The following is a 15,133-nucleotide window of genomic DNA, read 5'->3' on the forward strand; positions in this document are numbered from 1 at the left end:
CTCAATCAATGGTCTACTCTATTGATAGATTTAAAATAAGAGGCTGTTAAAAGGGAGACATAAAGGGTAGAGAAAGGAAGGGAGGAGGATACTTAATAGGTTGATATTGTATATATGTAATTACAATGATTGTAATGGGGAGGTAATATGATGGAGAATGGAATTTCAAATGGGAAAGTGTGGGGGTGGGGAGGGAGGGAATTACCATGGGATATATTTTATAATCATGGAAAATGTTAATAAAAATTAAAAAAAATAAATAAATATTAAAAAAATAAAATAAAATAAGAGGCTGGAGCCAGGTGTGGTGGCGCACGCCTTTAATCCCAGCACTTGGGAGGCAGAGGTAGGAGGATCGCCATGAGTTTGAGGCCACCCTGAGACTACATAGTGAATTCCAGGTCAGCCTGAGCCAGAGTGAGACCCTACCTCAAAAAACAAAAAACAAAAAACAAAAAACAAAAAACAAAAAAAAAAAAGAGGCTGGAGAGATGGCTTAGTGATTAAGGTCCTTTACCTGCAAAGCCTAAGGACCCAGGTTCGATTCCTCCAGACACAAGGTGGCACATGTGTCTGGAGTTCCTTTGCAGTGGCTAGAGGCCCTGGTGTGTCTATTCTCCCTCTCTCTCAAACAAATAAATAAGTAAATGATTAAAATATCAAAATAAGAGTAGACTATTGGGAGGCGGCAGAATTTGTGGACCTTGTTGGAAGAAGAAAGTCACTGGGGACGTATCTTTGGAAGTTTCACCTGCCCTGGTTCTTTCCCATTACCGCTCTCTTCTGTTTCCTGTCCACCACACCCTCAGGGCTATGATGGATTAACACCTGTGAAACCATGAGCCAAACAGATCGGGGTTAGAGAAAGTCAACAGAGGCTGCACAGAGGACTGGGGCAGGGAGGCTGGGCCTGTCCTTGGCCTGTGCGAAGCCCTGGCAGCTCCAGTGCCCCTCACGCCGGCCTCCAGCTCCGCTGCATCTGCAATAGATGATCACTCATTCACCAGTACCCCGAGGCTCACAAGCCCCGAGCTGCCTTGGGGATGATCCTGAGGTGTGAATGGAAGTGTGGAGGTCGGTTCATTTCAAGCAGATCTCTCTCAACTTAACACGGTTAGATTTGATCTTGCTGGATTGTTTCTGCCTCCCCGCTCTGGATTCTGATGTGTCCATCGAATGTATTCGTTTCCCTTCACCCAAAAAGTTAATAAATTCCCTAGGTCTCTATCCATCTGTTAAATGAAGGTGGTGGATGGGTCGTGGACAGCGCCCTGCAATCCTCTTCAAGGCTCAATCAATCCTTCGTGATGGCCAATGGCCAGCTGTAACTTCTGAGCGCTCATATCCTTGATGCTCAATTACTACGGAAAGACATCGTTCAAGGTACGTCTCCACATTTCCCTCACCAGCCAGGCCATCAGTCAAGAAAGTCAGTGGGCTTCCGCTGTGCACACGCCTGGTCCTGATGCTTCATTCAGAGCCCACCACCCCTGGCTGCAAAAGGACATGGTGCGCAGAGATGCACTTTGGACAAGCCTTTTGGGGTGGAGCGGGGGGCACAGAGGGGCCAGATGGCCTTTAAAATGGACACACCAACAGCAGAAATCACAAGGAGGGGGAGGGAGGTAGTTAGTGGCGATGGGAATGCTGTCTGATTACTAAATGGAAGACAAAGGGATTTGAGAAACCACCAGAAAGGTCACGTGAATATTTATTACATAGAAAAGAGGAAAAGAAAGAAAAGGGTTCCAAAACCATATTTCCGAGGATCTAGGGGAAAAAAGAAAACAGATTGGAATGCCAAACAGATGCCATGCTTTTCGTGTTTATAATAGGAACGCTCGTGTATGTACATACATATACATGGAGATATGTACACAGATTTTGGTGGTCATACATGGTATTCTTCCTCACACATACAGTCGTGCCGCTGGAGGGAAGGGGTTTAAAGTGGGCAGAAGGATGGGGAAACGTGCAGCCTGCTCCGTGGCCGGGGAAGCTGGAGAGCTCTGGAGCAGGGCCAGGGTTCAGGCCTAAGGGCGCCGAGAAAGATCCACAGCCAGGCTTGGGCTCCAAGCTGCACACTTGGCCAGGGAAACCGAAAGATCTCCCACAGAGCCCTGACATTTGAATTTTTATTTATTTATTTTTCTTCCAAGAAACCTTTGGAATGGGCCAGAAATGTCCCCTTAGCTGGATTGATGTGGGATGGGCTCCTTGGGGTAGAAGTGATATAAAGGGCCCTGGATATTGTCAGAGACCACGGAAGTGGACAGCAATTAATTGAACAGAGGGAAAAAGAGACCCAGACAAAAACCAACCACAGCACCAAAACACGAATTCACGGCACAACACTCATCCTTGTGTAAACTCAGGACAGACACACAAGCCAATTGTCTTTATGTGTTTAAAATAAAATCGCACTCTGTACGACAGCACGGAGCCTCGCCCATGCAGAGGGCCAGCCACAGCTCCACAGGGCCATGGAGCCTGTCACCGCCCCTATCACTTCCCCCTGTTCAGAACACCCTGTCTGCGTCTTCTTTGCTCCTCTTCGTTGACTCCTGGGCTGGGCCAGGAGGGGCAGAGCAGACAGGGTTTCAGAAGTCAAGGTTATCTCCAGCCCCAGAAAAGCCTCAAATACAGTTACCCCCGCAGGACAGCCCCACCTAGCCTCTCCCTCCGCACGCCCCAGGGCCATGGGGGTCAAGCATAGCTGGATTGGGTGGGGTGGGGAATGCTGAGCCCATGGACCCCTGGAGGAAGTGATCCATTGTCCAGGGGGTCCTAGAAAGGGAGAGGAGCCAGTGTTTACATTGGGTGGAGTTTGGGGTGTGGTGAGGACAGACAGGGTCCTGGAGGGAGTGTGAGGTCCACTTTGGTGAAGTCCAACTCTGAGTTCCCTTTGTGCCACTGTAGTCAGGGGGCTATGAGTGTATATCGTGTGAGCGGGGCAGTGTGTGCGCCTGTCCACTTGCGTGAAGATGCTTCAAGGGTGGACCATGGGATGGGCCTTCTGGAAAATTCGGGCAGGAGGTGAGACAGATTGGAGGTTGAGGTTCCCTAGCTAAATCCAAATCCAGACGCTTTGGACTTGTACCAGGAGCTCCAGAAACATGCAAGGTGGCCCCTTCTGCCCGCAGACAGCACAGGCGTGGGGAATACTGTCCTGTAGACACAGCCTGGCCATTGCCATCTTGAAGTCATAGCATCTTTGATTTCCTGCATGAGCACCTCACAAGAAAGGAGGCGTCAGCCACTCCCTCCCTCTTGCTCCCCACCTCACCCCCCCAGCTGCACATGGTCCTTAGGGCCCACAAAATATATATGGGGGGGATAGACTAGGGTGGAGACAAGAGTGCATATGCGTTCGTGAGTCACCTGTCTGGGGCGGGTCTTTTCATGATGCAGATGACGGATGGTCACTCCTGCTCTTGGAAGCGGCCCCCAAGAAACTCTCTGATTCACCAAACTGGACTTGAATGGAATCATTTCTTTGGTCTGTTGGTATCCTATCTGGGGCAAGTAAGTGTCTTCCCAGGAGAACTCACACAAAAGAGGGGTTGTGGCGCTTGGAGCCAGTGTTCCGCCAGCACAGCTGCCTGTCCCCATGATCCCAGGCCCTCTCACTGCTGGCTTTGGCAGGAATGGGGGAAAAGGCTGTGGCTGTCCAGGACCCATTTGATTCCCAGGTTGTCCTGATGGGACTGGGTCAGCGTCACCTCCAGGTGCAGAGGGCGCTGGGGATCACACCGGCTAAGTGTCTTCCTGCCGTGGTGGGATGTGGGAGTTGGGGTGGTCCACGCTCTGAGCCTGAGCACCTCCCTACCTATCTAAGAAGCCATCAGGAAGAAAACGGAAGAGGAAAATGCAAACCCTAAGTCTCTCAACCACTTGCTTTTCTGACCTTTTCCACAACATTATTACTGTTGCCAAAGGCCCAATTGGTCCCAGAACTCTCTGGAAGGAGACATAACTCTAGCCTTGGAGAAGGGGTCTTCCCCAATAGTGGGGGCTGCAGGCTGCAGGAATGTGGAGTTGAGGGTATCTTGCCCGGGACCTGCCCATAGACCACTTGCCAACTGTAGAAACACTAGCAGGGAAGCTCCCTAGGCCAGGGTGGCTCCCTGCTTCCACTAGGGGGAGACCCTGGACTGCATCAGCCTTGAGGCAATTCTGCTTTTGGAGGCGCAGTGGTTCTAGACCATTCCCCAAGCCCAGGCTGCCTCCACCCAACCACCACCAGCAAGGTCAAGTCTCCAGGGGCCACTAGCTGGCAGGTTTTTGCTTTGAAAGGCTCCCTCTGGTCCCCACGTGGGAACATGCATGGGCACCCTCCAGAGGGCATGAGAATAACTTGCCCAGAGCCTTCACCACCAACAGAGGACCTGCAACCTGGTCTGCATCTCCCCAAGTCATTTGTACACAGCCCCAGCGTTCTTCAAACAACATCCCGAAAAACAGGGTTCCGTTAAACCAGAAGATTCAGAGTGGGGGGGGGCTGTGGTTTGCATTTTAGGGAGAAAGAACAGTTGCCATTTCAGCTTCACGTTCCTCATCAGGACCTTTGGACCTTGGGGAGAATTTCATCCTGGTCTGAGGGTTTCAGCCTTCCTGGTGTTTGGGAAATGTGTGGATGACTTGTCTTTTGCACATCTGCCTTTTTCTGCCCAGGGAACACGCTAGCTGAGGTGGGGCTCTTTAACTTCCTGCATTGCCTTTTAGCAGACTGCTCCTCAGTCCGCCCCCACCCATCCTCTACCCCTGCACCCCCCCACACACATCAGTACACCCCGTGCCTCCAGGATGCATTCACACAGCCAGCACGGCCCTGCAGTGGGAATGGGCTGACTGGATCCCATGGGTGGCGAGCGGGACCAGGCAGTTCCCAGCACAGTTTCTGCTTTGGTCCTCGGGAAGGGACACGCTAAAGCCAGGAGAGGCATGGTCTTGAGGGCAGCTGAGCTCTGGGAATACAAAGGGCAGAGGTGGGGTGGTCTTTCTGCTCCCTGTGAGGAGGTTTGTCTTTCTTCCCTGTGGTTTCTAAGAGGTGTGTGTGTGTGTGTGTGTGTGTGTGTGTGTGTGTGTGTGTGTGTGTGTGTGTGTGTCTGTGGGCGTGGCTTATACTTTTTTTTTGGTTTTTCGAGGTAGGGTCTCACTCTAGCCAAGACTGACCTGGAATTCACTATGGAGTCTCAGGGTGGCCTCAAACTCATGGCGATCCTCCTACCTCTGCCTCCCGAGGGCTGGGATTAAAGGCGTGCGCCACCATGCCCGGCTGGGGCTGCTGTTTTTGACCCCGGGGGGGCAACCCTCAAATTCTGTTCAGAGGATTGGCGGGGGAGGGAGCTCCTGGCCCTGCCCCACACCAGCCTATCGGAGGGGGCAGTGCCCAGGAGACCACCTTCTAAGTTCACAAATCCCAGTATTAAGCCATCCTACATAGGGACCCATGGTGACACCTGCCATTCACTTAAGTCCCACCTGCACACAGCTCGTGTCGCTAAACAAGCGACACAAATGGCTACCTCCTCTCAACTCCCCCAGCCACCACCCTCAGCGCAAGCCGAGAAGAATGGACCTTTCCCTCGCCGTGGGGGCTGCCCCCGCTGAAACCTGTCATCACTCGGCTACAGTTGTGTGGGGTGAAGGGCCGTGGGTTGGCAGGCGTGGGAAGTCACGGGGACCCATCATTTTCCTCTGCTGGGGCTGTGATGAAGCTCTAGGACATCTCAACTCCCTGACATGGGCTTCCTCGAGTGCAGCAATCTGCAGGGGTGACAGTTTTGTGCGTAGGACCAAGCCAAGGTGTGTGGGACTACAAACACAGAGAAGCGACAGAAGCCCGGGCTGGATTTGTGAGAAAGGCAGGGCAAGGCAGACCCAATGATCCTGCCAGGTGTCCAAAGGTTCAGTTCAACCTCAGACATCCACGGAAGAATCTGACAGGTGGACAGGCCAGCAGCAGAGAGTGGCCCCAGAGCTGGGCCAGTGAGTGGCTGCATAATGTCAGGGGCTGACCAATTTGGGAGAGGCCGAGGTCTACTCCCAAAGACTAAAGGGCCAGGACACTCTCGTGTAGATGCCAAGGGCTTCCATCCCGTAACACAGAAGGTGGCCAGCTCCCTTCTCCAGCCTCATCCGGGCTGTAACAGAGCCTCAGATAGCTGAAGAAACCCTCTCAGGGAGGAACCCACTAATGGCTCAAGGACAGTATGGCTGGAAGCCGAGCTCTGGGCCCATCACACATGTTAGCGCTTCCCACATTTGAATGAGAATGAGAATGGGAAAAGCATATATTCCTTTCTCTTAATTTCAGATTGGTGCCTGCATCCCTTCTTCAGTTTCTTCCCCCAATTTGAGGTCTAACTCTGTTCCAATCACTCCTAGGGAACTGCTTAGCGCGACACAACCAATAACCGGTCTCCAATGAAGCCGCTTGCACAGAGGAGTTTCAGACTGAGGTCCCTAACCTCACGACACCACTCTGCAAATTCTGAACCTTAAAATACGGTACAATGGCCAGCGTCCCCCAGGACGAGCCCAAGAGCGAGATCTGACCTGAACAGATGGGCTATTTATAGTTCATGGGTCCCAACGAATATTCTCTAGAATTATGCCCATGCTTGACAGTAGGGAGACAGCCCAAACTCTACTGGCGTGTCAGGAGACACATGATGAATGGAATCTGTCATCTTCCTCAAAGCAAAAAAAAAAAAAAAAAAAATGCCTAACTTCAGAGACACATGGATTTCAGAGAAAGGCGCAGGGACCAGACATGGAATCAAGATATTGGAGAAGCCTGCTGGTACACACACACTCACACCTCAGCCTGGCAATTTCATGTATGAACATGTGGAAGTGGGTGTCCAAGCATGGGGCCAGTGCCCCACTCACCTCAGGGAAGCAAAGGCCACACTCATCCCCAGTCCTTCCCTGCGGATAGCAGGGAGGCTGGGGTGTGGTCAGTTGCCTATTAGGGGTCCCAGGGGCCTTTCCATACTGCACAGTCACCTGACCACTCTCACTCCCATCCTGCCGCTGCCCCCCAGGGGACCGCAGAGCAGTTCTGGGCACCGTATCGTTGAGGCAAAGGGGGAGGGGATGGAGACCCAGAGGAAGTGTCCCCTACAGCTCTGCACCCTGGATCACCCCCGGATCACCTGGACCAGGGCCTGCAGCAGTCCAGCCTGGGCAGTGGGCAGTGCGAGTTGCCAGGCAAGGATGAGCCTGGCCGTCATCCTTGCCCCCCTGTCAAACCCAGCCCGGTCCCCATGCTCGGGGCCTGTGCCTCCTGTACCTCCGGAGCAGCGAGAGGGGCTGGCCTCAGAGCCTGCTGAGAAAAGCAGGCGTGTTTTCACAATAAATAGTAATATTTTTTAAAAGACCCACTTCTACCCTAATCTGGGAAATGGCCGCAGAGAACATATGATGGTCCTTGTGCCCGAAGCCACCTGGCGCAGTCCTCACAGAGCTCTGGACTTCCCTGACGGGTCCCGTGGGATCACAGTTGCTGCGGGATGCCCTGCTCCTTGTATCCTGTGAGGAAGGAACAGAGGGGAGATGGTTAGACGCCCACTTCCCTTAAGGTTTGTCCGAGGCGCTCCAGACCAGAATATACTCACTAGATCTTATTCATACTGAGGACCCATTTCTACTAGGGGCGGCAAAATCTGACCTTGAGCAGACAAGGATATTTGTAGGCGAGGCTACACAGGAGGAAGGAAGAAAAGAGGAAGCCATTCCCACAGCAGGGAGCAGCTGCCCTGTGAATATTCAACCAGCTGGGTAGCACGGACAGGGACTTGGGCACCTTAAGCCTTCAAAACATTGTTGCTAATCACAGGACCTTTTTCTTTTCCCCTTTGTTTTTTTGAGGTAGGGTCTTACTTGAGCCCAGGCTGACCTAGAATTCACTTTGTAGTCTCAGGGTGGCTTCAAACTCATGGCAATCCTCCCAAGTGCTGGAAGTATAAGTGTGTGCTACCATGCTCAGTTTAAAAAAAAAAAAAACAAAACTTTAAAAAATTTATTTCTTTATGATTTTTGTTTGTTGGCCTGGTTTTAGTTGGTGGGGGGGGGGGGTTTGAAATGTTTTATTTATTATTTATTTATTTGAAAGAGAGAAAGAAGCAGATATAGAGAGAGAATAGGCGCTCCAGGGCCTCTAGCCACTGCAAGCAAACCCCAGACCCGGGCCCTTGGGCACACTGGAGAAGGGCTCTGGCTCAGGGTTACAGCCCTGGCCCTTTGGGAAAGTCTGAGCAGAGACGATGTTAGAGAACTACGGCTGCTCTTTGGGTGAGCTGATGAGTGGACATGCTGAGCTGTTACTCCCTCAGCCAGTTCCCTTGACCTGAGGAGTTCCAGAACCTTCGCTGGGTCCCTCTTCATGGAGAAGACCACTGGCCACTCTGAGGTGCTAACACTCCAGTTTGGGGATGCGGTATAGGCGAGGATGGCCATGAGTGAGCGACTGGGGTTGGTGTGGATGTCTAGGGATTTGCTAGGTTAGGTGTCCTCCTTTCCTCTGTGTTTAAACATTTTCCAAAGAAGAGCTGAAAGCAAAGGCCCTGGAGGGTGGGTATCTGCGCACGCGACGGGCTAAGCACCCACCAGCAGACTCACCTTGGGAAACTGTCGCAGCAGAGCAGCGAGGCGGCGGCAGGAGGAGGGGAAAGAAAGAGAAACAGACTGAAAACAGAAGGCAAGACACGGTTGAGATGCAGAGTGAGGAAGTGTGTGTGGGTCCAGGAAGGTGGACCAGGGACCCTGCCTGGGGCCTCTGCAAAGACAAGACAGGTCTTCAGACAGGGGTGTTCGGGGTTCACGGTGACCAGCCACGGAAGCCAGCCACCAGCCCCACCATTGAGAGATTGATAGTGTCACACGGCCCTGGCCCTGCCTGCCCAGCCCCCTCCTCAGTCCCGGGCTTACCCCAGTTCACGTCCTTCCCTCATTCCTCCCCCCCACTCCACAGCCAATGCTTTCTCGAGATGCATTCTGGATGATTCTGAAGAGCCAGCGGCAGGGTAGGTTTGATTACAACCTAGACATGTTCCAATGAGCCACCCTAGTTCCAGCCCAGATCTGTCTGTGATATGTAGTTAGTCCTTCCTATGGACAGGACCTACACTTATAAAGCCTAACTCTTTGGAAAGACCCAAGAGAGAGAATGGGCATGCCAGGGCCTCAAGCCACTGCAAACAAACTCCAGACACATGCACCACCATGTGCATCTGGCTTTACGTGGCTACTGGGGAATCAAACCTAGGTCCTTTGGCTTTGTAGGAAAGTGCCTTAACCACTAAGCCATCTCTCCAACCCCTGAATGCAGTTTGGATATATAGAGTGTTTACTGCTAGGTACTGCCACAGTAGGTCAAGGGACATCTGGATACCGCGACTCTGAAGGACTCTGACTTGGCATCCACACATGTAACATGAGACCTCCCCTGTGGTATAGGCCATTTCTTACTGCTACAGTACTCTGGAATGTCCCCTGGGGAGGGAAGAAAGGTGTGAATCATCAGGAAGCCTAGTGGGATCTTTCACACATTTGGAATGTGAGCAGGAGGGGATGTGGAAACTCTGGTGTCCTCTCTTTCCTTCCCTTCCCAGCCATGAAGTGAATAGCCTCAACGCCAGCAAGGACTTAGTAGGGCTTTCGTGCCAACCAAGAGCGTAGTTTAACAGGGAATCACACAGGTCTTTGGGTAAAGCACAGTCACAGGCCTGTGAACCAAGAAAGCATGTTGCCTTGTCTTTCCATCTGGAAACTTCGACGGAGACACAGAACAGTGGGTCAGGGGCTAACTTCGCTCCACCTACCCGGTCTCTGGGATACAGCTGCTTCTTTGACCAATGCAGCTGGTGGTGTCTTAGCTATGGGGGGGGGGGGCGGCTCCCTTGGGGACCCACCCAGCAGGCTTCCAAACCAAGCATTGTAGGGAGAGGACCCTGAACCAGTCAGCCTTAGAACGATAGCAGAGGACGCAAATGTGTCCTTAGAGCTGAGCAGGAACCTAGCTGGTGGGCAAGCCTCCGGGTCCTTCTTCCGGGCCCCCATCCTGCAGCTCGGGTATCGGCTCTGCCCCATTCTGCCCCTCCCCCCACCCAGAGCATACCAGTAGCTACTCACTGGCAAGGATGACCATGTCCATACCCCAGAAGATGCTCATGATCCAGCCCACCATGACGATGGCTGTGAGCACCTGGATGAGGGCCGCAGCGATGTTCAGCCAGAAGACGCAGCACACGTGTCTGTCCGGGAGGTCAGTGCGGGCCCCACACAGCACGGTGAAGGCTGAGACGAACGTGCCTGGAAGAGGCCAGAAGGGACAGCTTCAGAAGGGGCTGCAAGACCATCGGGCACAGGCAAGGGTCTCGGGCCACTGAGGGTTAAAACAGGCCTGAGATGCCAGGCATGGCTAAGGGCTCCTGGGCCACTGGATGTCGCAGCTGGCCTAGATCCCGACAACTTCGAGTCCCGAGGCCGGCAGGAGTGGGGCCGCTCTCTCCCCCCGCCCGGGACACCTGGACATCCTGATTTGACTCAGATTTCACTGTCCCTAGAGCCCTGTGACCCTTTGCTGCTTGCCTGGCACATCTCTATATGTTAATGAGGTATCAGCCAACAGCCTTCACACAGCCAATCCCCCTGTGATCTGTACCCTATACCTTTTCCAGCCACTACTTAGACCTTGTGACCCTTTCCCGCTCGCCCATGACGTCGCTACATGCTAATGAGGCATCAGCCGGACCTTTGTACGAACCAATCCCCATATGATCCACACCTCTTCCCGCTCTTCCGCAGATGCTCATAAGCCCATCCCCCTGACAAATCAATGAGCTGCTCTCCGACACTGCCTCCCAAGTGATTTTTTTTCCTGTTTTCCTGTCACACTCACAGCCACTCAGGACCCTGCTCCACAGTTGCCTGCAAGCCTCTGGGGAGACGGTGAGCAACAGCCCCCTGAGGAACCCGGGACCCACACAAGACCAGGGGTCACACAGGCTCACTGCCAGCTCAGCCCACTGCCCGGCCTCCAGAGCTGAGAGAGAAGCAAGTGAAGCTCTGGCACCCTGTCCCCCGGGGAGAACGCTGCCGCTCCCAAGCTGGCCACACCGTGCCTTCAAAGCGGAGAGGGCAAGCAGGGTGCCACCATGAAGGAGCGACAGGGCTGCCACCGGCAAGGTCAGGAGGCAGCGGTGTTGGAAAGGCTGTGCTTTCTGCAGCAAAGACCACAAGGACCTAGGAGTTCAAAGCCAGGAGCAGGTGTCACGAGGCGAGCCAGAGACCCACCACAGTGGAGAAGCCAGGAGGGGTGTGGATGGCACGGAAGTGACCAGCACACCTGCTGATTACCAGGACCTGTACTAAAGCACAGGGGGCCTGCAGGATGAAGGGACGCAGCTGTCCCTGAAGAGACCCTGATATTCTGCTGGCCACTCACATCTCCGGGGAGGGGATGAAGAGTGTCTCTTTTCCTTCCCCTTTCCCTGTCTCCCACTTCCCTTTCTCCATCCTTTCCTTTCCATGTCTTACACGCTCTGACACGTTGACCGAGTCGTGCTTGAGCGAGGCTCTCCTGCGGGGAGCTGCTCTGCCAGGTTGACATTCTCCCTGTCAGCGTGAGTGTCCTGTGGCCGTTGCAACCATCACCGCAGACTTAGTGGCTTATGCGACACAAATGCATTCTCTCACTGCTCTGGAGGTGAGAACAGTCTGAGTGCGGCTTCGGGGCTGTTTAGGAATACCCTTCCCGTGCCTCTGCCAGCTTCTAGAAGTGACCACAGCACCTTCTCCCTGTTCTGCTCTGGCGTCACATCTCCGGATTCTGGGTCTCCTGCCTGTCCCTCGAGACCCTCAGCTTCATGATGTCAGCCGAGTCCCTTTCTCCAGGCAAGGTGACACAGTCACTGGTGTCAGGGTTGGAACATGGACACCTTCAAGGGCCATTAAAGCGCTCTAACATGCGTGCACGTGCGCGTGCACAAACACACACAAGTCAGGAATTCAACATCCTATCCAAAGTCACAATCACAGCTCAGGTGACCCAGGCTGCTTGAGAACAATGGCTGTACCCTTACTTTCACATTGGCCGCCCTGTGGCATCCAAGAAGTAATCTGAGGGCTGAAGTGATGGCTCAGCAGGTTTTCCTGCAAAGCCTAACAGCCCTTGTTCAATTCCCCAGTGCTCACATAAATCTCAATGCACAAAGTGGCACGTGCCTTTGGAGTTCATTTACAATGGCTAGAGGCCCTGGCATGCTCATTCTCTCTCTCTCTCTGCTTGAAAATAAATAATTTTTTTTTCTTTTCTAAAATAAGAAGTAATCTGAACCAGGTATCCTTAAACTCTGTACCACCACCTCTGGTATTTGTTACCAGCAAGGTGCCTGGGGTGTACCTCAAGGCCACTGAATGTCTGAGGGGCTCAGACGTCTGTATTTCCAAACAAGCTCCTAATCCCCACCCTAAGAAATGGCAAAGCTCATCACAGTGCTAGAATCATGAAGTGACCATCTTTAGGGGCTGTTAAACCACTCTAGCGCGCTCTCTCTCTCCCTCTCTCTCTCCCTCTCTCCCTCTCTCTCTTTCTCTCTCTCTCTCTCTCTCACACACACACACACACACACACTGCTTTTGGCACAGAGGTGCACAGCAGGCTTGTGGGAGCTGCAGAGGCAAACATCCTCGTGGGACAGGCAGCGAGGACAAATGGTGTCGATGGGTCCTGCTGGGGGATGAGGTAGGGTTAGCCTTCGTAAGTTCGTGCAGGTTGCGTCAGGATACAGCTCAGCCCTGCCCTCAGAGCCTGTGGTGACATGGAAACTCAACTTCCCCTGGCCGGGTAGAAGGGCTGAGAGCTTGCACAGGAGCGTGAGGTGAGGCTGGGGGGAGGTGACGGAGCTGAGACTTGAGTCCCACCTTGTCCCCGTTGGGAGGAGAAGGGGGAGTTCAGGCAGCGCAAGGGCAGCAGTGGCGACATGGGGGAGTGGGGGAGGTCAAGGTGAAGGACTGGCTGGCTGGGCCAACGTGGAAGGCTCTGAATACTGGTGTATGGGTTTTTCCCAATCTGCAGGAAGTACGACCTTAAGGGATCTTTGGACAGGAAAGGGATGCGGTGGGAACTGTGGCTTAAGGAAATACATCTGTCATCAGGTATTGGTAGATGCAAAATGTTACCGGGAAGAGAAGGAAGCTTCTGAGAAATGACAGGGACAGGGACACCGGGCACTTAGGAAGTAGCTGACACCTGCTGGCATATCTTGTGTGTGGGGGACAGGAGATGTGCCTAAGCTGTCAGCAAAACACAAGAGAAGCTTGCAGATGTAGAAAGGAGGTGGGAAAGAAGCATTGGCACGTGGGGGGAATATTAAGTGAAAATAACACAGATGCACTTATCACACAGCTACGCCGTGCTGAGCGCGCACCACCCTCCCTGTACCCACACTACTTCTGATTCTTAAAATTCTTGGAGGTGTTATCATCACCCCCATTTGCAGATGGGGGAGCCAAAGCTCAGAGAGACTAAATGATTTTGCCCACGTATCAGAGCCCAGATCAAAACTCCATCTGTCCAGAAGCCTAAACTCTTTTCGTTCTAGGATATCACACCCCTACATTGGAAGGGGATAGGCACAGATGTGGCGGTACACAACTGTAAACTGAAAGTTTAGCATTCAGGATGTAGAGACAGAAGGATCAAAAGGCCAGCCAGGGCTGCATAGGGAGACCCTGTCAAAGGAGTAGGAAGAGACATTCATCCTCCCCCACCCTTTTTTTGTGACAGGATCTCACGTAACCCTGATCCTCCTGCCTCTACTTCCCAAGTTCTGGGATTACAGGCACGTGTCCCCATGTCCTGCTAAAACCTTCACCTTAGTGACTTTCATACATCCATAAGTCACTCTACCCAAGCCCAGTCCCAGCCATTGTTAGTCACAGAAGAGTTCGTGTTGTCCTTAGTCTGGCCTACTGTCGTGTCTTGGCTTCATGGGGCTTGACGGGGGTCCTGTGACCCTCTAGCTCCGTAGCTGTTGCCACTCATCACTCTTCTTGGCAAGGGAACCATCCCTGGAACCAGATTTTTTTTTTTTCTGTTTTCATTGGTGTCTCACTATGTAACCCAGGCTAGTCTCCAACTCAGTCCTCCTGCCTCAGCCTCCTGAGTGATGGGACTCCACATAGGTACCACCACACCTGGGTCAGAGATCCTTCAAGTTAGGTCATCTGGAAGAAGGTGGAGCCTTGTCAGAACTGCCAAACTGATAGGGGCCATGGCATTTTCACACAGCCGCCAGCCTGCTGCTCAGAGGAGAGTCCCGGGGAGACACACGGGACCTGCGGAATGAGTAACACCGGGGCTGGGGCTCCAGCCACATTGTTTCAAAAAAGGAGCCTCAGCAAATGTGTGGTGTGGTTGTGACCTGTGGCCTCTGCTTATCCTTTGACCCATGCTGACATGTTCTCAGGACAACTCTAAGACATGTGTCACATAGACACATTAGACACACGTGGACTCATAAGGTGTGCACGTTGCCTGCAGTTGCACTAGTTATGATCTCACTAACTAGGAAACCATGATAACAAGTCCCTTTTGCCAGTTAAGGTGGCACATTTGCACAGAAGGTAAGGATAACATGAATGGGCGAGGCTGGTAATATAAGTAATATAAGCTGGCACATGCATTTGGAGTTCATTTGCAATGGCTGGAGGCCTTGGCACACCCATTCTCTCTCTCTCTCTCTCTCTCTCTCTCTCTCTTTCTCTCCCTTTCCTCCTGTGCCAAATAAATAAATAAAACATTTTTTAAAAGCACATAGATGGGCCGGGCGTGTTGGCACATGCCTTTAATCCCAGCACTTGGGAGGCAGAGGTAGGAGGATCGCTGTGAGTCCGAGGCCACCCTCAGACTCCATAGTGAATTACAGGTCAGCCTGAGATAGAGTGAGACCCTACCTCAAAAACAAAAAACAAAACAAAAAAAAGCACATACATGGGCCGGGCGTGGTGGCACATGCCTTTAATCCCAGCACTTGGGAGGCAGAAGTAGGAGGATTGCCATGAGTTCAAGGCCACCCTGAGATTCCATAGTGAATTCCAGGTCAGCCTGGGCTACAGTGAG

General features: G+C 52.7%; 1 protein-coding gene across 1 annotated transcript; it reads right to left on the minus strand.

Moving 5' to 3' along the window:
• Window positions 1-1,694: 1,694 nt before the first annotated feature.
• On the minus strand, window positions 1,695-12,994 carry Stum (stum, mechanosensory transduction mediator homolog). The gene is made up of 4 exons (XM_045144103.1): window positions 12,934-12,994; window positions 10,141-10,320; window positions 8,629-8,637; window positions 1,695-7,539 (listed from the first exon to the last, which is right to left on the minus strand). The coding sequence occupies exons 1-4, from the start codon at window positions 12,992-12,994 to the stop codon at window positions 7,505-7,507; spliced, it is 285 nt and encodes a 94-aa protein (XP_045000038.1). The 3' UTR covers window positions 1,695-7,504.
• Between the last annotated feature and the right edge of the window lie 2,139 nt (window positions 12,995-15,133).

The sequence above is a fragment of the Jaculus jaculus genome, chromosome 1, assembly GCF_020740685.1.
Source record: "Jaculus jaculus isolate mJacJac1 chromosome 1, mJacJac1.mat.Y.cur, whole genome shotgun sequence".
NCBI lineage: Eukaryota > Metazoa > Chordata > Mammalia > Rodentia > Dipodidae > Jaculus > Jaculus jaculus.

Excerpts from the sequence above, each read along its gene's own strand:
- Stum (XM_045144103.1), bottom strand. The coding sequence starts at position 12,994 with ATGTCGCCACTGCTGCCCTTGCGCTGCCTGAACTCCCCCTTCTCCTCC. Across the intron at positions 10,321-12,933 it reads CTCCTCCCAACGGGGACAAG|GCACGTTCGTCTCAGCCTTC; the intron begins GTGGGACTCAAG and ends GGCCTCTTCCAG.